The sequence below is a fragment of the Cynocephalus volans genome, chromosome X, assembly GCF_027409185.1.
Source record: "Cynocephalus volans isolate mCynVol1 chromosome X, mCynVol1.pri, whole genome shotgun sequence".
Taxonomy (NCBI): Eukaryota; Metazoa; Chordata; class Mammalia; order Dermoptera; family Cynocephalidae; genus Cynocephalus; species Cynocephalus volans.
In genome coordinates this window covers 79,662,471-79,684,538 of record NC_084478.1, presented here as the reverse complement: position 1 = coordinate 79,684,538, position 22,068 = coordinate 79,662,471, and the positions used below count along the sequence as shown (strand labels likewise).

Here is a 22,068-nt window from a genome sequence, read left to right as displayed (position 1 = left end):
ATAATCCATTATTAATGAGATTATAAAGAACTCCATTATCAAACCGACAATAAAGCACCCCAAATCACACTAGAATGCCAAGTCTCAGGATGCTCTTCAGTAGCCATTGCAGTAGTACATCCAAACACTACTCATATTCCTCCTAAGTAAAGCAAAAACATTATTAACCCTAAAAAAGACCTGCCCAAATTTATTACAATAGCACAACCAATGCCCCCTCTAATAATAATCCTAAGCCCCCATAAATAGGTGAAGGTTTTGAAGGAGACCCTGGAAAACCAACAACAAAAATAATACTTAGTAAAAATACAGTATATGTCATAATTTTCACATGGAATCTAACCATGACTAATGACATGAAAAACCATTGTTGTGTTTCAGCTATAAGAACTTTAATGACCAACATTTGAAAATATTGTCCTCTCATTAAAATTATTAAACATTCATTCACTGATTTACCTGCACTATCAAATATCTCACCGTGATGATAAATAGTGAAGAAGTTAACTTTAGCTTAGCTGAAATTCAAATTAATAAAATTTACTATAAGAAGTTAGTTTACATAAACCAAGACTTCTAAGATTTGTCCCTGAGGAAGCTCCTACTTTTCCTGAAGCAGTGTCTTTATTATGTAATAGCAGAGTCCCTCTTGATAAAGCCAGTTTGATAGTATGCTATACCCTACTTCCTGTAAACTTCCCTAGTTGCGTTTGCCAATACTTCCATATTTGTTCCTTTGTTTAAGCAAATAGGCTTTTTTTCCTCTGTTAATTTTAGGTTCTCAGCCAAATTGAGTAGAAGGTACAGAGATTCCCCTGCACCCCCTGCCCTCACACATGCATAGCCTCCCCCATTATCAACATTCCCCACCAGAGTGGTACGATTATTTCAATTGATGAACCTAAATTGATACATCATAATCATCTAAACTCCATAGTTTACATTAGGGTTCACTCCTGATGTGTTACATTCTGTGGGTTTGGCAAAAGTATAATGACATGTATCCATCATTATAGTATCGTACAGAATAGTTTCCCTGCCCTAAAAATCCTCTGTGCGCCACCTATTCACCCCTCCCCCATCAACCCCTTATTGTCTCCATAGTTTTGCCTTTTCCATAATGTCTTATAATCATACAGTATATTGCCTTTTCAGATTGGCTTCTTTCACTTATTAATAAGCATTTAGGTTCCTGCATGTCTTTTTGTGGCTTAATAGCTTGTACCTTTTTAGTGCTGAATAATATTACATTATATAAATGTACCACATTTTATTTATTCATTCACCTACTGAAGGACATCTTGGTTCCTTCCAAGTTTTGGCAATTATGAATAAAGCTGCTATAAACATCCATGTGCAGGTTTTTGTGTGGTCATAAGTTTTCAGTAAATACCAAGGGGCATGACTGCTGGATCATATGGTAAAACTATGTTTAGTATTGTAAGAAACCGCCAAAACTGTCTTCCAAAGTGGCTGTACCATTTTGCATTCCCATCAGCAACAAATGAGAGTTTCTGTTGCTGCATATCCACACCGGCATTTGGTGCTATCAGTGTTTTGGATTTTGGCCATTCTAATAGGTATGTAGTGGTATCCCATTGGTGTTTTATTTTGCATTTTCCTGATGACATATGATGTGGAGCATCTTTTCGTATGCTTATTTGCCATCTGTATATCTTCTTTGGTGAGGTTTCTGTTAAAGTCTTTGACCCATTCTTTTTTCGCAAGGGTTTTGGGACCTTTGTGCTGGACCCAGGGACAAAGACAAAACACATTTATTATACCACAGGCTATCCCCTGATCTTTGACCATGGGATCCCTTATAACGAAAGGATTGTAACAGTTAAAAGATACTAGTACATTACTGGAGTCCCATTCGGTCATTAATAATTTGCCCAGTCCATCATCATATCATATGAAATTATCTCCCAGGGTGAGGTCACTGAGGTATCCAGGCTTCTATCTGATCTTGTCAGGTTCCAAAAGCAGGAGTGGTTTCAGCAATATATGGCTTCACCTTTTCAGACATCTGGTATAATTTAGCTAAGAGAGAATATCATCTCTTCCTCTGAGCCTCTTTTAAGGTTTTGACATAATATTGGATTTCCCTTACTACATAACCCATTTGTTTATTCCTTGCCCTCAGCTCCTTTTCTCCACTTATAACCAAATTTTTACACATTTGAAAGGAACATTAGGTTCAGCCACTGGGCTGGTCCAGGTTGCAGATGGCAATACTAGTCCAGCAAATGCCTCTCCCTCAGTTCACTCCCATTAATGTAAGGTAGGGTTACACAGATACAGAACTACTGAGCTATCTTGATCATTAGGCAATACAGCTGCATTTACTCTTAACCCCAATTTTGCCAGATGGGGTGATGTCACAGCCTGCCCCATGAGGCCCTTAGGAATTCTAACATAAAGACTTAAAAATATTATTACAGTTTCTTGCTTAGGAATCATCCCTATTTACAGTAAAGCACTTCTAGTTTCCTACCTGATGAAGTGGTCCTGCAGCCACTTCATCAGGTAGGAAACAATGTTCGGGTGATGTGGGGAAGAAAGAAAAGGAAAAAAAGTATAGTCATCATACCAGTGTTTTATCCCCTTGGGAAGAAGTACAGTCATACCAGCATCCTTCCTCAACCCCTCTTCCCCAGATTCACTAGAAAAACAGAAGAGTCTGCCTAGTGGGGACACTCCCTTAGCTCCCCCCACCATGTTGAGTGTGAGCACACATTTGTAGAGGTGTGTAAGCCAGCCCTTTATGCCTATATCTCCTCCCATTTTAGACAACCAATGATTCAGTTGCCTGTTCCACTTCCATATCCATTATTTTGAGAAGGATATCTCTGCCCATTGTTGGACATTATGGGCTGTAAAGTGTGTTTCTTGGTCTGAAGAAATATGATTCAGCAGGTGAAATTGGTGCAGTATCTTCTGTACTGTTTCTTTTATAGCACTCTGAGCATTTGCATCTACCACTGGGTAAGCAAAGCTCAGTCCAGAGTCAGTGTCTATTCGTGTCAAGACTCATACCCATTGGAAGCCCCCTGGGGCTACCTTTAATACAGGCCTCCCTTTAATAGGCCAGTTTTGCATTTCCCTTCTTTCTGACTGTAATATGGCCAGGCCATTGGCCACTGCCTGTGAATGAGTAAAAACCCAAACATAGCATCTTTTACCACTGTTCGATTCTTTCCTAACTGCTAGGAAAACAGCATGCAGTTCAGCCTGCCGAGCTGATTTTTTTTTTACCTTCTTTGATCAGAGTGGTGGTCTTCCAAACAGGATGTTCTCCATTCACTTTGGAACTGCCATCCATAAACTAAGCAGCTCATTGTCGGTCAATTGAGAGCTGTTTATATAGTCCTGTGACAATAGAACTCAACAGCTTTTCAAGCAGTTCCAAACTCAGTCCTCCTTGCATTCTGCAGGTAGCAACCACGATCATGTATAAACCACTTACATTTTATTATGGAGCTCTTCTGGGCACTGCCCTCCCCATTAGAGTGTTTTTCCAACATCATTCAAGACATCATGGGTATTTTCAGGTTCAAGATCACTTTATCACTGCATCAGCCAGCTGCAAAAAATATATGTATATATTTTATGTTCTTTAATCATTTAATCACAGGGAAGTTTCAATTAATGTCCTCAAGTGGCCTATTTAGCTTATCCAATTAACATTACCTGATGGATGGATTTCTATGCCTTCTGTTTTATAACAGTAGGTAGGCGAAACATTCTCTAGTCAGATATAATGTCTATCTTCATAACACAACCATGTCATGTAAAGCCTGTTCGAGCATACCAATTCTTCTCCAGACTTCTACGTTAATCCCATCAGCCCTTACATTTCTAACTGTAGCTTCCATTAAGACTTCATTGACAGGTTTTGGTTTTACAATACTAGGAAAGGGAGGTGTTTCTTAGACATACTGTCCATTCTCAATAAAACATTTAGATAAAGGAGACACAACTTCTTCACATAAAGCCTGTTTAAATATTCCAATTTTCATCCAAACATCCACCTTAATTCTATTAACCCTTATGTTTCTATATTTTCTCAATCTAATTGTAGCTCCCATTAGGGCTTCACCAAAAGAATTTTGGTACTATAGTGCATGGAGCTCCTATGTCAAGAAGTCCCGCAAACTTTTCTTCTTCGCCCCTTGACCATTATACCCAATCATGTGTAAAGAGCTTTGGGTCCCTAGTGAGAGGTAGAGCCAAGGGATTATGGCCCTTTCATTGATCTTTTTCATGATTAATCTGCTTAACGATTGCCCCAGGAGATTTGGAGCCATTTATTTATTTATTTATTTATTTTTTTGGTGGCTGGCCAGTACAGGGATTGAACCCTGGACCTTGGTGTTATCAGCACCCTGCTCTAACCAACTGAGCTAACCAGCTGGTCCTGGAGCCCTTTAATGTTGCTGGACCAGCGGGCACTTCTTTTGGTCCATCCAAGCAGCATTCAGGTTTTCCTGCTCTAACACTGGTTTCCGTGGTGGTTTCTATTCTTGAGTCTCTACTCCAGTAAGCTGTGATTCCCTGTATTCACCTCTCTGTTCCTCCAATCTTTGGGTCAGTAGTTTGCCCTTTTTCCTTACCTCTCTTATGGATCCAAGAAGAGTTGTTGATTCTTTCTGTCTGTTAAGCTTTTTACTTGTTAGGACAGAGTGGTGACTTCCAAGCTCCTTACACTCAGAACTGGAAACCAGAAGTCCTCTTAAAATTTATATACCCCTTTAAGAAGCTTAACAGAGGAACAAGAGTCTTGACATTGTCACTAACTGAATGACCTTAGATAGATCATCCCCCATCACCAGGTTTGTTTCCTCGAAATCTATAAAATGAGAGGTCTGTACTGTAGAAGTGGTTTTTAAAATTGCATTTCTCAGAATCCTGGAAATTTTATGGCACTGCCTCAGGGATTTCCAGGAAGGTAAGGCTCCAGGCCTCTACCTCCCCCTTGTTCAACCAGAGCAGCTTTTATCTTTTCTTGTATGTTAGACTTTGATACAATTTTATTTGAAACAAAAGTTCTAATTACTCCTTTTCAAAAAAAAAAAAAAAAAAAGCTTATAAATCACAGAGGTTACTACCTGTTCTTAGATTCTATAACCCTGTAGTATAAAACCTTACCAGTCCTTTGCTGAAAGTAGTTATAGAAGTAGAAGAAGGAAAAACTATGAGGGCACTGGGGATGAGTAACTGTATCCTATAGTGGGGGAAAGAGTGTTGAAATGATAAATTGGAGCCTTGAACAACAAACTACAATTTTGCATTTTCTAGGCCTAGCTCTCAGGCACAAATAGTGTCTCTTTTTAGTTCTTTTCTATAATAAAGCTTTGGAACAGTTGGAAAACATTCTTTTCTTTATTTTTCAGAAAGAAAGAAATGGACAGACTTGTGACTTGTTTGAAGATAGGTAAATATCTACATGGTTATTTTCAGCCCTTCATCTTGCCACTCTCCTCCATTGAATTCTCCAAGTGCATTGAGCACATTGACTCCAACCTTATGTTTGAGTTAAGCTTCATGCTTTTTATTAATGTTTGCCACAGGAGTCTATTTTGGTTTCTTCATCCACAAGCAGAGAGAAGTTTGTCATCACTAGCATTCATCTCCAAATGTGATTTCAGCTCTGTTTTTATTCCAATTTGTTTTAAGGACATTCCCCTTCTTTTCTTCCTTCCTTCCTTCTTTACTTCTTTCCATCTGTCCATTCATCCTTCCTTTCTTCTTTTCCTTCTAATTGCCACTTGATCCTAACCTAGGAATTGAACAGGGGAAAAAGGATCAAGAAAAATAAAAATGCTCTGAACCCTGCTGGTTTTTCATATACTTTGAATCAAATTCAGATTGTTTACTCTCTTATTTTGAAGCTGTCCATCTCTCTACCCAAGTCTGTGTCATTTCCCTTATCTACTAATATTTTCTCCCTGTCCACTTTATTCAAGCTAATATCCTAGCTACATCACATTCCTTTTTCCATCTCCATGCTTTCTTACATGGTGTCCCTTTTGCCTAACAGGTCTTCCCATTTCTACTGGCCATGTACCTTTTTCCTTATGTCCAAAACACATCAAAATGTCCATATCTTAGAAAATCTATTACATTAGTTTAATTTTATACCTAAAATACCTGTCAACAGGGTGGTAAACATAGCAAAGTGGTTTATAAGCCAAAGCTTTTCAAAAGAGAAAAACTTTGCTGGTTGGCATTCTTATTTCTGAGAAGGGCGTGGGGTATGTAATAAATGCTTTCTCATGATGATGGTATATTCTGGTTCTGTACTGTGCTTACTGTGGGAGCTCAGTAAATATTATGGCAGCATATTGATACTCTTCCAATTTTCAATCTCCATTTCAGTTTTTTTAACTATTGTTCCTATTCTTTATTTCCTTAGTTGTAAATCATATCTTTCTAACTCAGGTGGTGAATGATTGCACTAATTAAAATTATAAATCTCTCCAAAGATGTGTTTGTTCCCCAAAGTTTGAGTTTGGAGCTTCTTGGAGCTTGGTAATGCTTTTTGACATTTTAATTACTTTTGGTATGTACCCATGCACACATACACACAAAAAACTTTCTAAGTTCAAATTCATGTGTGATTGTTTTTAAAGCAGGATTAACAACTTGGCTAGAGTATAAGGTAAAAGATCTCAGTATCAAATTTTCCTGTTTTATGCAGCACTCCTGAAACTTGCTCAGCCTTTTGATGGAGAAAACTCGACTTTGGATGCAAGGAGTAATGAAGCTCATTGGTTTAGAAAAATGGGTAAAAGAAAATTCTTTGGCTATGGAAAGCATTGTGGGGTGGTGGAATCAGACAGATGTGGTTTCAAATTCTAGCTCTTTCATTTGTAACTATGGATACAGGGATAACTTGCTTAATCTGTTTCATTATTTATAAAATGGAAACAATTATATGTACTTCATATGGTTATTAAGGTTTTAAATGAAACTGTGTGTACCTGGTACATAGTGAGTACTCAATGAATATTAGTTTTCTTCCTTTTCTATAAAATGTGTGTAAGAATAAAATGATGAATTGTAACTGCAAGTGCCCAAGGTCATGCTCCATGGGCTAGAAGGCCTAATTTATCTCTAAATGTGATTCACCAAAAATAAACTATATGCAACAATATAATGCTGAGCAAAAGAAGCCAGACATTAAAGAGTATGTACTGCATGCATCCATTTATACATAGTAGAAAAAAAAAGAAAGAAAACAGGCAAAACTAATTTATGGTGTGTTAGAAGTGAAGACAGTGGTACTTTGAAGGGGGTTTGGACTTGAAGGTAGGGGGAGCTTCTGGGTTTCTGATAGTGATCAAGATCTTTCTTGATCTGGGTGCTAGATAAATGGATATGTTTACTTTGGGAAAATTCATCAAACTGTACAATTATGAGTTGTGTAATTTACTTTACATAGGTTCAAATTTTTTAAAAAAATGATAAAAATTGTGGAGGCAGTTACTACAGTTATAAATAAGCAAGAGCAATTAAATTAAGCAGCTATTTCACAAAGTGGACTGGTTCTATATGAACCTCTTCCTGTTTTATGGGGGTTCCTGGGGCTCTAACCTAGGAAAAAGGGAATAAATGCAGCAATCTGGCATCTAGGAAACTTATGGAAATAATGGAAAATTACAAACATTTAAACTATAGCAATGTTTAATGACTTTGATCTTTCGAAAGTTTGAAAAGGTGTTTTCTTACTCCTTTTACTGCATTTTAATTTTGGTTTTTCAAGATGAAGATCATGCTGAATGTTGCCTAATGAGGGCGTCCACTACCCTTTGGAAGATGTAACTCTTTCTAGCAGTTTCCCTCAACCTTTGATTCTAGTGTACCCTGTTCATTGCTGAATTTTAACTTCATTTCACCACTGCTAGTTGGTGAACTCCTTGGTGATCCTCATTTTTGGAATTGTGCCAATTAAAAATTCTTGTTATATGTCCCCAATTTTTAAAAAAATCCAGCAGTACCTTCATTGGTCATTGGCCTAGAATCGAATATTGGAAGTGATCGGAGTCTCTAAATTTATCTGGCAAGATTTTCTCCACAAACCTAAAGTAATTTTTTAACCCTTGAGAAACCTCTTACTAGTATACTAATATTAAAGATGTGAGTAGCAGAGATTATAATGATACAGACTAAACAGTAGATTTTTATAATTATATTACTTCATGTTAATTTTCAGCTTGGAACTTGGCTGTGCAATCTAACAAAGACCCAGTGACAATGAGAGAGTTTTTCATACTTTCTTATAAGGTAAGTCTGTTCTTTTTCCGGACAAGATGGCGGTGGCTGCGGCGGCTGGCGCGGAGTAGCTGAGGTGGAAAAGGTGACCACTGGGCCTCAGGCAGCTGGGAAACTTGTGGACCTTCCTCTTGCCATCTCTTAAGGGAGGACCACTGCTGGTGGCCGGTCGTGGGGGGTGACCGCCAATTTGCCCTCGGCAGGAGAGGCTGCCTCAATTATAGGCAACAGCTTTGAAGTGTGGAGCAGGAAAAGAACTGTTTCTTAGCTGCAAAAGCGAGTCGCAAAACAGGGAACACGGAGCCAGGGCTGCTGTGGATGCAGCCAGGATCCCGGAGGCCGGGGCCGCGCTGAAGGCGGCCAGCTGCCCTATTCAGGATTCGAGGTTTCAGGCCGGCATTAAAGAAGATTCCTGGGAGCGCCCGAGCCGCGCCGCGACTGAACAGCCCGAGGCGGCAGCGGCCAAGAACAGGAAAGGCAACAAACCAGAGACAGAGAGTGAGCACCCGACCTGGCACAACCCTGTGAGTGACCCCTGGACCAGTCCTGTGGGTGGCAGACGCCCACCCGGCTCCTGCCTGCATCACCAGGCCACTCACCGGCCTGGGGCTGCCTCCATTTTCCCAGGTCCGGGCAGCTCCACCCGGCTGACCGCCACTGAGCCTTCCCACTTGCTTGGCCCGGCGCAGGGCTTTCCAGAGCCTGCGGGCCGGCCTCCCCTCCCACTCCCTCCACGGTTCTCTGGCGGGGCTGGTGGCGTGGGGCGTCCCCAGCCAGTATTGGGAGGGCAAGGAAGTACGGGCGGGCCGACTGTCACTCCACTGCACCCTGGACTCCGGCCCCCGGTAAACTTCCTATTACTGGGAGGCAGATACCATCTCTGCGGCCACCAGTACGGAAAAAAAGCCTAACGAATTTCTGGTTGGGAATAGTGTGGTAGGAGAGTTCCCAGGTCCGCTTGAACCTGCTGGAGAGCTGGCTGCAGGCGGGCGCTAGACTCAGTTTATACCGGGGGGATACAAAGGTGAACAAGTCCCGAGAAAGATCTACACAGTGCTACAAAGGCACCCAGAGAGACCGGTCGTCTGTGCCTAGCAGAAACCTGGTAGACTTCCTGGGCGAGGCAGTGCCGAGCAGGGTCTTGAAGGCCCAGCTGATAGACGAGGGTTGCAGAAGACACGCCCCAGCCCAGCACAGTGCGCACAGAGTGGGGAGACGTGCGGCCAGGGAGGCGGAGACTCGACAGAAACCACACACCCTGTGGGGTCGCCACTGCACGATCCGACAGCCTGGGCCAGAGCACACGGAACAGGGAGAAGTCCTGCACAGGAAGTGAAAGCTCAACACCGATCACACACCCTGTGGTACGTGATCCACCAGCCCAGCAGAGTCCAAGCTGACCAGAAAGGTGGCTCCCCGGAGAAGCCCAAGACCCGAGGCAACCACACACACAAGGCACTAGAGGCCAACTGAGCAGCCACGGAGGTAGCCATACGAAATTGGCAACCACAGCAACATCCTTGTTATTCATTAGTCTCAAACCGGTGGACTGTGAAACCCCCTGCCACAATGAATAAACATCAAAAAAAAAGATACCAGAAATACAAAAAATCAAGAAAGTACACCACCAAAAGTTAATAAATCTCAAACTCTAGATCCTATAGAACAAGAAGCCCTTGAAATGACTGATAAGGAATTTCGAGTGATAATTCTAAGGAAACTGAATGAGATACAAGAAAACTCAGCTAGACATCATGATGAAATGAGGAAAAGTATACAGGATCTGAAAGAGGAAATGTACAAGGAAATCAATGTCCTGAAAAAAAATGTAGCAGAACTTGCTGAACTGAAGAAGTTATTCAGCGAAATAAAAAACACAACGGAGAGTTTAACCAGCAGGCTTGTCAAAGTTGAAGAGAGAACCTCTGAACTTGAAGATGGGCTGTTTGAAATAACACAAGCAGACAAAAAGATAGAAAAAAGAATCAAGGACATAGAAGAAAATCTGAGAGAGATATCAGACAACCTTAAGGGCTCAAATATCCGAGTCATGGGTATTCCAGAAGGGGAGGAAAATGGAGATTCCACTGAAAACATATTCAAAAAAATAGTGGCAGAAAACTTCCCAGGTATAGGAAAAGTCACAGATCTTCAGATCCAGGAAGCTCAACGATCTCCAAATGTATTCAACCCAAAAAGGCCTTCTCCAAGACATGTCATAGTCAAATTGGCAAAACTCAGAGACAAAGAGAGAATCTTAAAAGCTGCAAGAGAGAAGCGTCAAATCACCTATAAGGGAGCCCCAATCAGGCTAACATCAGACTTCTCATCACAAACCCTAAAAGCTAGAAAGGAATGGGATGATATTTTCAAAATACTAAAAGACAAAGATTGCCAGCCAAGAATACTTTACCCTGCAAGGCTATCCTTCCGAAATGAAGGGCAAATAGTATATTTCTCAGACAAACAAAAACTGCGGGAGTTCACTACCACATGACCACCCTTACAAGAAATCCTCAAGGGAGTACTGGGTTTGGTTCCTGAAAAATAACTACCACTGCCATAAAAACCCAAGAAAAATCAATACCCACTAGTATAATAAAAATGGCATCCATGAAGAGAAAACAAGCAAACAAAAACGCTATCTACAACCTAAGGAACCAACAAACACAGAAACCAAACAGTAAATCAGAAAGCAAGGAACAAAAGACACCTAAGACAACCAAACAACCAACAAAATGCTAGGAATAAATCAACACCTTTCAATAACAACTCTTAATGTAAAAGGCTTAAATTCCCCAATCAAAAGACACAGACTGGCTGACTGGATCAAAAAGGAGGACCCAACTATATGCTGCCTACAAGAGACCAACCTCACCCATAAAAATTCACACAGACTAAGAGTGAAAGGATGGAAAAAGATTTACCATGCAAACAGAAAAGAAAAACGAGCTGGAGTAGCTATTCTTATATCTGACAAAATAGACTTTAAACTAAAAACCATAAAAAGAGACAATGAGGGACACTACTTAATGATAAAAGGACTGATCCATCAAGAAGACATAACAATCATAAATATGTACGCACCCAATGTTGGAGCAGCCAGATTTATAAAACAAACACTATTACACCTAAGGAAGGAAATAGACACTAATACCATAATAGCAGGGGACCTGAACACCACACTGTCAATATTAGACAGATCATCTAGGCAAAGAATGAGTAGAGAAACACAAGATCTAAACAAGACTCTAGACCAATTGGAATTGGCAGATATCTACAGAACATTCCATCCAACAGCCTCAGAATATTCATTCTTCTCATCAGCACATGGATCATTCTCCAGGATAGATCACATATTAGGTCACAAATCAAGTCTCAATAAATTCAAAAAAATTGGAATTATCCCATGTATTTTCTCAGACCACAATGGATTAAAACTAGAAATTAATAACAAATGAAACTCTGGAAACTATACAAACACATGGAAATTAAACAGCATTCTACTTAATGACATATGGGTCCAAGAAGAAATCAAGCAGGAAATCAAAAAATTTATTGAAACTAATGAAAACAATGATACATCATACCAAAACCTGTGGGATACTGCAAAAGCAGTATTGAGGGGGAAATTTATTGCATTAAACGCTCACTTCAGAAGAATAGAAAGATGGCAAGTGAACAACCTAACACTTCACCTTAAAGAACTAGAAAAACAAGAACAATCCAAACCTAAAGTTAGCAGACGGAAAGAAATCATTAAGATCAGAGCAGAACTAAATGAAATTGAAAACCAAAAAACAATTCAAAAGATCAACGAATCAAAAAGTTGGTTTTTTGAAAAGATAAATAAAATTGACAAACCATTAGCATGGCTAACAAAAAAAAGAAGAGAGAAGACTCAAATAACAAAAATTAGAAATGAAAAAGGTGATATTACAACTGATTCATCTGAAATACAAGGAATCATTCGAGACTAGTATAAACAACTATACGCCAACAAATTTGAAAATCTGGAGGAAATGGATAAATTTCTGGACACACACAAGCTCCCAAAACTGAACCATGAAGACGTAGAAAATTTGAACAGACCAATAACAATAAAGGAGATTGAAGCTGTTATCAGAAGACTCCCGACAAAGAAAAGCCCAGGACCAGATGGATTCACAGCAGAATTTTACCAAACATTCAAAGAGGAATGGACACCAATTCTTTACAAACTATTCCAAAAGATTGAAACGGACGCAAATCTCCCAAACTCATTCTATGAAGCAAACATCATCCTGATACCAAAACCAGGTAAAGATATAACCAAAAAAGAAAACTACAGGCCGATATCCTTGATGAATATAGATGCAAAAATCCTCACTAAAATACTAGCAAACAGAATACAGCAACACATACGAAAAATTATTCATCACGATCAAGTGGGATTCATCCCAGGGATGCAAGGTTGGTTCAACATACGCAAATCAATAAATGTGATACACCATATTAATAAAGTCAAACACAAGGACCATATGATCATCTCTATAGATGCTGAAAAAGCATTTGATAAAGTTCAGCACTCATTCATGAAAAAGACCCTCTATAAGTTAGGTATAGAGGGAAAGTATCTCAACATAATGAAAGCCATATATGCCAAACCCACTGCCAATATCATCCTGAATGGGCAAAAGCTGAAAGCTTTTCCTTTAAGAACAGGAACTAGACAAGGATGCCCACTCTCACCACTCCTATTCAACATAGTGTTGGAAGTACTAGCCAGAGCAATCAGAAAAGAGAAGGAAATAAAGGGCATCCAGATTGGAAAAGATGAAGTCAAACTGTCCCTGTTTGAAGATGACATGATCCTACATATCGAACAGCCTAAAACTTCTACAAAAAAACTGGTGGAATTGATAAATGATTTCAGCACAGCAGCAGGATACAAAATCAACACACAAAAATCAGTAGCATTTCTTTTCTCCAATAGTGAACATGCAGAACGAGAAATCAAGAAAGCCTGCCCATTTACAATAGCCACCAAAAAAATAAAATACTTAGGAATTGAGTTAACCAAGGAGGTGAAAAATCTCTATAATGAGAACTACAAACCACTGCTGAGAGAAATTAGAGAGGATACAATAAGATGGAAAGATATACCATGCTCTTGGATTGGAAGAATCAACATAGTGAAAATGTCCATACTACCCAAAGTGATATACAAATTCAATGCAATCCCCATCAAAATTCCAAAGACATTTTTCTCAGAAATGGAAAAAAACTATCCAGTCATTTATATGGAACAATAAAAGACCACGCATAGCCAAAGCAATGCTGAGCAAAAAAAATAAAGCTGGAGGCATAACACTACCTGACTTTAAGCTATACTACAAAGCTATAATAACCAAAACAGTATGGTACTGGCATAAAAACAGACACACTGATCAATGGAATAGAATAGAGAATCCAGAAATCAACCCACACACTTACTGCCATCTGATCTTTGACAAAGGCACCAAGCCTATTCACTGGGGAAGGGACTGCCTCTTCAGCAAATGGTGCTGGGATAACTGGATATCCATATGCAGGAGAATGAAACTAGATCCATACCTCTCACCGTATACTAAAATCAACTCAAAATGGATTAAGGATTTAAATATACACCCTGAAACAATAAGACTTCTTAAAGAAAACATAGGAGAAACACTTCAGGAAATAGGACTGGACACAGACTTCATGAACACGACCCCAAAAGCACGGGCAACCAAAGGAAAAATAAACAAATGGGATTATATCAAACTAAAAAGCTTCTGCACAGCAAAAGAAACAATTAACAGAGTTAAAAGACAACCAACAGAGTGGGAGAAAATATTTGCAAAATATACATCTGACAAAGGATTAATATCCAGAATATACAAGGAACTCAAACAACTTTACAAGAAGAAAACAAGCAACCCAATTAAAAAATGGGCAAAAGAGCTAAGTAGGCATTTCTCTAAGGAAGATATACAAATGGCCAACAGACATATGAAAAAATGCTCAACATCACTCAGCATCCGGGAAATGCAAATCAAAACCACACTGAGATACCACCTAACCCCAGTTAGGATGGCTAAAATCCAAAAGACTCTGAACGATAAATGCTGGCGAGGTTGCGGAGAAAAAGGAACTCTCAAACATTGTTGGTGGGACTGCAAAATAGTGCAGCCTCTATGGAAAATGGTATGGAGGTTCCTCAAACAACTGCAGATAGATCTACCTTATGACCCAGCTATCCCACTGTTGGGAATATACCCAGAGGAATGGAAATCATCCAGTTGAAGGTATACCTGTTCCCCAATGTTCATTGCAGCACTCTTTACAATAGCCAAGAGTTGGAACCAACCCAAATGTCCATCATCAGATGAGTGGATATGGAAAATGTGGTACATCTACACAATGGAATACTACTCAGCTATAAAAACAAATGAAATACTGCCATTTGCAACAACATGGATGGACCTCGAGAGAATTATATTAAGTGAAACAAGTCAGGCATAGAAAGAGAAATACCACATGTTCTCACTTATTGGTGGGAGCTAAAAATTAATATATAAATTCACACACACACACACACACACACACACACACAGAATACCGGGGGGGGCGAGAAGATATAACAACCACAATTACTTGAAGTTGATACGACAAGCAAACAGAAAGGACATTGTTTGGGGGGAGGGGGGGAGGGAGAAGGGAGGGAGGTTTTGGTGATGGGGAGCAATAATCAGCCACAATGTATATCGAGAAAATAAAATTAAAGAAAAAATAAATAAATAAGGTAAGTCTCTTCTAATTAGTATCTTATGTATGAATCACAACAAGGATATGACCACTATGACTATAGTAAAGGGCTAAGTATAGGGTGGGATTGGCTTTTAATCTAGGAACTTTTAATATATGTCTAAGCAGGAATAACCTGAGGAGAATTTGTTCCCTGTAGGGTATAAAGTAAAAATTCGGGGCAGATTCTCCCTAAACCAAAATATCACAGATACTCATAATGGCGCCTAAAGTTCTACCATTAGAAACTTATTCCTTTGCCTATGAAGGGATTTCAGTCTCCTAGACTCCTGTACTAAAATGTAAGTATCTTTGGTAGGGGAATACTCTAAGCAGTTGTCAGTTATCAACATATTAAGAAGGGTTACTAGAATAAGGTCCTATAGGAGTAGTATAGAATAAGTATCTGGGGACAGCAGGAGCTGAAAAGGGAGATAAGCTTGGGCCTCCTTTATAACTTTTCCTAGAGCAGATTCTGTGTGTAAGAATTTGTGACTTGTTATTCGATTATGAGCATTTTATTTATTTAATTTTTGGTGGCTGGCTGGTACAGGGAGCCAAACCTGTGATTTAGTGTTATAAGGTTGCACTCTAACCAACTGAGCTAACTGGCCAGCCCTATAAGCATTTTAAAATAGTCTTTAGCCTCCAGTGTAAAGGTAAGACACCAATGCACCAAGTATTGACGGAGGAATAACAGGGGAAGGGCTAAGTAATATCCCCCAAACACATTCAGGAGAACACAGTGTGATAATGTTGATATCAATTAAATGTCAAGAATTTTAGACCTAGAAAGGACTGTACAGATAATCTAGCAAAACTCCCTCATCTCACATAAGAGTAACCTGAGACCTAAAGAAATTGTGTATCTTGAAATGCTGTTAATTCAGTGATGGTGATGATTATGATCACTAAATGTTTGGAGAGATTAAGAAATAGTCTTTGCTAGTTTAGGTATAATTGCCATTTTAATTAGGTGAAATAAATTAGTTTTAATTTTGGCATTTGTGATAGCAGTTGTAGCATTGGCATGTAAGAATTGAAGTGGCCTAGAGTTTTACTGTATTTTTTGGCAGCTGTCCAGTACGGGATCTGAACCTGTGACCTTGGTGTTATAGGCTGTGCTCTAACCAACTGAGCTAACAGGCCAGCTTAGAATTTTACTATAGTACAAAGCTGGGTTTGTTTTCTAAAAGGAGAGGACAAGGTTTAATGATGAGATTATGCATAATGCCTGTCAAGATTTGACATTGTCTCTTTCAGCCATGACAATATATGTACTAATTTCAACTCTACTCAATACAAAAGAGAAATCTATTTGCCAGAGGAAAAAATCACTTAGAAATTATAGCATAAACTAAGAAGTAAATCACTATATAGAAGTACAGGGGCAAATGACAGTACTTGTCACTGGGAAAGATAGGAAAACTGTTAAGAAATGAAGCTTTTTATCTCTAGGAAGGTGCTAAAAACAATGAAAAGTAATATAAAATTAAAACCGTAAATCAGTGTTATAGTCTATATCATTTTTATGGTGACGTGCTTTTCCAACTGAATTTTCTCATTCAGACAGGATGTTGCTGATTTTCATTCTGATTGTTTGTGTTCACCTGGAAGAATTCTCACTATTCATTCATGTTCTGGTTATTTCTTACCAGCTGTCCCAGTTTTGTCCTTCCAATCAAGTAATTCTGATTGTGCAGAAAACATGTTTACTTATGGCAGCTGCAGTTGATCTAGAGCAAGGGAGAAAAGCTTCAACAATCTTTGAACGGGTAATGTGCAACCTTTAAAGAAAAGACAAGAGTTCAGTGCAATATTTGGGTTGTTTGCCTTCCCTGATACAATTCTTTTTGATTCTCTTTAGAGAATTCTTTCCTCCATTTCAGCAGCATCTTGATTTCAAAAGTTTGTAATGGCTGATTCCTTTCTAAGCAAAGGTTACATTTGGCTTGGCCAAATCTTCTTTTAAGAAGATTGACTATCCCCGGGTTCGGATCCTATATAGGGATGGCCGGTGCGCTCACTGGTTGAGCGTGGTGTGGACTGCACCCTGCCGAGGGTTGCGATCTTTGTTTTTACTGAGACTTAGCGGATTTCCTGAAATAAATGTATGCCCTCAGGCAATTACTTGAGCCTTCACATGATTGTATTTTATAATTTTCACCAGTTATGGTTGTTTTGTGGGGGAGAGGGCCCATGGAGCTCCTCACACTACCATTCTAAAAGTGCTTTTCTTCTGTTCTAGGTTATTAAAGAAGTTGATAGTGCTCATGCTCTTCTATTTAATCCTCATTTTCCTGGGACAATAAGGGAAAGTGCAAATACAAGCTAATTTTTTTAGGCTAATATTTCCATATAATTTTTTTAAATGTTCAGTTTAAACTATCATTTTATTTTTAAATGTTTTTAATGAAAATGATATGAGATTATATTAATTTGCTTAAAGTTCTTTTTGTTGAGACTAATTATCCTATTGCATTGTTGCCAAATAGACCAATTTGCTGAATCGTGCACTTGAGCAGATCCATAAATGCAAGAACATCTGGAATCTCCTAAAACAAACAGGTACAGTGGGAACTAGAAATTTGGTAACACAGTTGTGAACGGAGTTTAGAATCTGAATAACCAAGTCTTTTGTCACCAGAAATTTGTGCCACTGCAGTACTTGATAACCAGTCAAATGATTCTTTAATGACTGATTTTTCCCCACTGCATGTCAGTATTTTGACTCCATAACACACTGCTTGAAGTTAGAATATTTTTCACTCTGCTTTATATGAAAATATAATATTAAATATTTCATTATTGTTCAACATAACATTAGTGCTCTTAGATCACTAGATTTAATGTCTAATTCAATCAGGTTTTACCTCTGACTAAATGTAGGCTATGCAGTCTTCCAAACCACAAGTGACGTATCAGGTATTGCTCTTATTTTGTTAGGAAATTATCAAAAAAGTAGTAAACCTTTTAAAGTTTAATAATAGCTTGATACTGTTTCCTCATTGAAGATGGTATTGGCTGTTAGGTTTAGATAGACATTTTTGTAGTGTGTTCGTCTGTTCCTGCTTAGAATTTTTTTAAATCAATGGATGTTGAATTGAATGACATGCCTTTTCATGCTCTATGCAGATAACATATTTTTCTTTTGAACTATTAATATATTGAATTATGATAGATTTCCTAAAGTTTGGTCATGATGTGTTATTTAATATGTTGATGAATTCTGTTTTCTAGCCTTCAGAAATTATTGGTCTGTTGTTTTCTTTTTGTGAATGTGCAATATTTCGTTAGATTTTGGTATCAAATTATAGGAATTATAAGGAAGAACATAAACACATAAAATTTAATTTACCTCTCATTGTATGACAACCATTTAAATGAATAAAAACAAGAAAAAGTAAAAATGGAGAAGACCTAAATAACATACTTACTATAGAAGATTTAATGGAAATATACTCTAGCCTGAAAATATACTCTGTATCCTGAGAACAGAAAAACATCTTCTTTCATGTGCCTTTTGAATATTTACAAAATTGGAGGCTAGCCAGTTAGCTCAGTTGGTTAGAGCACCATGTTATAACACCAAGATCAAGGGTTCAGATCTCCATGCCAGCCATCTGCCAAAAACAAACAAACAAAAGAGTATTTGCCAGGCCAGTTGGCTCACTTGGTTTGACCACAGTGCTATAACACCAAGGTCAAGGGTTCAGATCCCCATACCAGCTAGCCACCAAAAAAAAAGGAAAAGAAAAAAAACCCAAAAAACAATGTATTAAAAAAAAATGAATATTTACAAAATTGATGACAAGAAAGACCTGAATAAATTCCAAGACATGTTAATAAAGCAGACAACATTGTATGATTACAATCCAAAAGCTAGAAATTAATAATGGAATCAGAAGAACAAACCCTACCACCTGGGCATTTTAAAAAAACAAAACTACAGAATATCTAGAAAATAATGACAATTGAAATACAGCATACCAGACTGTAAAGTGCTATGGCAGCACTGAGAGCAAAATTCATAGCCTCAATGTCTTTTATTAACAAAAGTATGTCAGAATGCTAGCTGTCCACCAAAAAAATCAGTTTCTTCTTTCTAGGAACATAACTAGACAATAGGGAAAGAGATGATAGATCCCTCTCTATCTAACTATCTATATATATAGTCTAGGTATATGTGTATGTACGAGGGTACTTCAAAAAGTTCATGGAAGGATTTATATTATCTTTTAATTCCATTTTTCCTGAACTTTTGGAAGTACCCTCGTATATAAACAGCAAGATTATACATATAAATATGTAGAGATATAGAAATATATCTGCGTATCTATATAGTCTAGGGGTGTGTGTGTGTGTGTGTGTGTGTGTGTGTACGTGTACAGTAATTGTGTTCCCAGAAAGAAGAAATCATGTGTGTATGTATATATAATCATTAGGGAATTTCAAATTAAAACCATAATGAGATATCACTACATACCTATTAGAATGGCCAAAATCCAAAACACTCATGACATCAAATGCTGGTTAGGATACAGAGCAACAGGAACTTTCATTCATTGCTGGTGGGAATGCAAAATGTTACAGCCACTTTGAAAGACAGTTTGGTGGTTTCTTATGTAACTAAACATAGTCTTACCACACGATCCAACAATCACACTCCCAAAGGAGCTGAAAACTTATGACCACAGCAAAACCTGCACATGGAGGTTTATAGCAGTTTTATTCATAATTGCCAAAACTTTGAAGCAACCAAGGTGTCCTTTAGTAGGTCATTGGATAAATAAAATGTGGTACATTCAAACAATTATTATTCGGTGTTAAAAAGACACAAGCTATCAAGTTACAAAAAGACATGGAGGAACCTTAAATGCACATTAATAAGTGAAAGAAGCCAGTTCACAAAAGCTGAATGATTCCAACTATATGACATTCTGGAAAAAGCAAAACTGTGGACACAGTAAAAATATTCTGTATGGCCAGAGGCTTGAGGGGGGAGGGAGGGTAGGATGCATAGGTTAGGCACAGGGAATTTTTAGGGCAGGGAAAATATTCTGTATGATATTATATGTTAGACACATGTCATTACACATATGTCAAAAGCCATCAAATGTACACACACATAGAGTGAACCCTCTTGAAAACTATGGGCTTTGGTTGAAAGTGATGTGGCATTGTTGGTTCATCAGTTGTAACTGATGTGCCAAACCAATGCGTGATGTTGATGGTGGGGGAGGCTGTGTGTATGGGAGGGGAGAAGTATGTGAGAACTCTCCGTATTTTCCACTCAGTTTTGCTGTGAACCTAAAACTGTTTTTAAAAATAAAATCTATTAATTAAAAAGAAAAAGTGGTAGCAGAACAGACTGTACTAGGAAATGACTAAGTGTTGAATATTCTCTGTTAGTTTTTTCTGGAACATAGTATGCTTTTTTAACATGTAGATTCAAGTATTTCTCTATTTCTAGAAAATTTTCTACAATTAATGTTTTTGTTTTTTGTTTTTGGTGGCTGGCATGTATGGGGATCTGAAACCATGAGGTTTATAAGGCTGCACTCTAACCAACTGAGATAACTGCCCAGCCCTAAAATTAATGTTTTTAAAGCATTTGTTATTATTCCATTATTTTTATTTTCTTCTTTGGGGACTCTGCATGTTTTGGATCTCCTTTGTAAATCTTCTACATCTATTATTTTTTCTTCTACATCTCTATTTTTTTTTGTGTGTGTGTGTCTTTTTCGTGACCAGCACTCAGCCAGTCCTATATAGGATCCGAACCCGTGGCGGGAGCGTCGCCGCGCTCCCAGCGCTGCACTCTCCCGAGTGCGCCACAGGCTCGGCCCGCACATCTCTATTTTTAAAGTTTTCATTTCTGTTTTTATTTTTTTGAACACATATCAAGGATTTTATTGAACTCTCATTAATTCACAAGGGAACTAGTACAATGTTCTGCCTGGTTCAAAAAGAGAAACACACACACACACACCCATACATACCCATGTATGGGCAATTAAGAATGCTGAAATAAATTTACAAGTAGGTGCAAAACTGGTCAATATCCATAGAAAAATGATCAGTTTTTTCTCCATGGAACACAATTCACTTGCATTTCTGTGAACAAGAATGATTTACATTACTAACAGTTTCCTACAACTTATTGAGTTGAAAAATGGCTCAAAGACAATTCAGGTAGAGATAAAACTGAAGAAGGGTACACTAGACAAGACACAGTAATTTTTTTTTCCTGTTTCAAAGTCTTTTACAATTTTTCTTGAATAGTCTCCCATCCACCACCTTCCGCCATGATCGTAATAATCTCAGAGAAATAGTATTCTTGATCGTGAAACAGGCTAGTTTCATTAGGTTTGCCCTGATTATTTACATCAGTACAGCAAGAGTATTAATTAATCAAATAAGCTTCCTTGAATTTAGTTTGCAAATCTAGAGCTATATAGTATCAAACAACTGCTAAAGCCACAGATTTAACTTATGTCTAGACATTCTTATAGGGAATCTCAAACTGGACTTCTAAAAGCCTGTTATCATATGGTATTCCAAAGCTATGTAACCAGTCCAAGAAGTTTTCTATACTGGATTTCACTTGCACTTATAAATTTGGAGAAAGTCATCTTATCTCAAGGTCCCCCAAATTTGCTAAGGTTCCTGGCCTGCCAGAATGTGAATTTCCTACTACTTTGAAGACTAGGGTCCTGTAAGTCAGGTACCAGGACAATTCCCTGAGAGAGCTTGTAGGCATTTGCTCCATAAAGTTGAGGTAAGGCAACCTTATCCCTTAAAAGTAGCTTATCATACCTGATGAAGTGAGTATCATTTCAAATATGATACTGTCTAGGTAAGGCCATGCGTAGTGGATTGAATTATGTTCCCCCAAAACTCATTGAAGCTTGAATTGTGTACCCTACGTTTTATGTATTAGAAACTTAGCCCCCACTGTCACTGTTAAGAGGGTGGGAAATC

General features: G+C 38.3%; 1 protein-coding gene across 1 annotated transcript in view; it reads left to right on the top strand.

The window, feature by feature from the left end:
* Window positions 1-22,068, top strand: part of TEX11 (testis expressed 11) — a 323,127-nt gene that overhangs the window by 241,475 nt on the left and 59,584 nt on the right. The window contains exons 20-24 of the mRNA XM_063084664.1: window positions 5,397-5,437; window positions 6,704-6,790; window positions 8,219-8,289; window positions 16,743-16,859; window positions 17,580-17,652. Of these exons, the coding sequence (XP_062940734.1) occupies window positions 5,397-5,437; window positions 6,704-6,790; window positions 8,219-8,289; window positions 16,743-16,859; window positions 17,580-17,652 (389 nt within the window). The remainder of the gene's footprint in view (window positions 1-5,396; window positions 5,438-6,703; window positions 6,791-8,218; window positions 8,290-16,742; window positions 16,860-17,579; window positions 17,653-22,068) is intronic.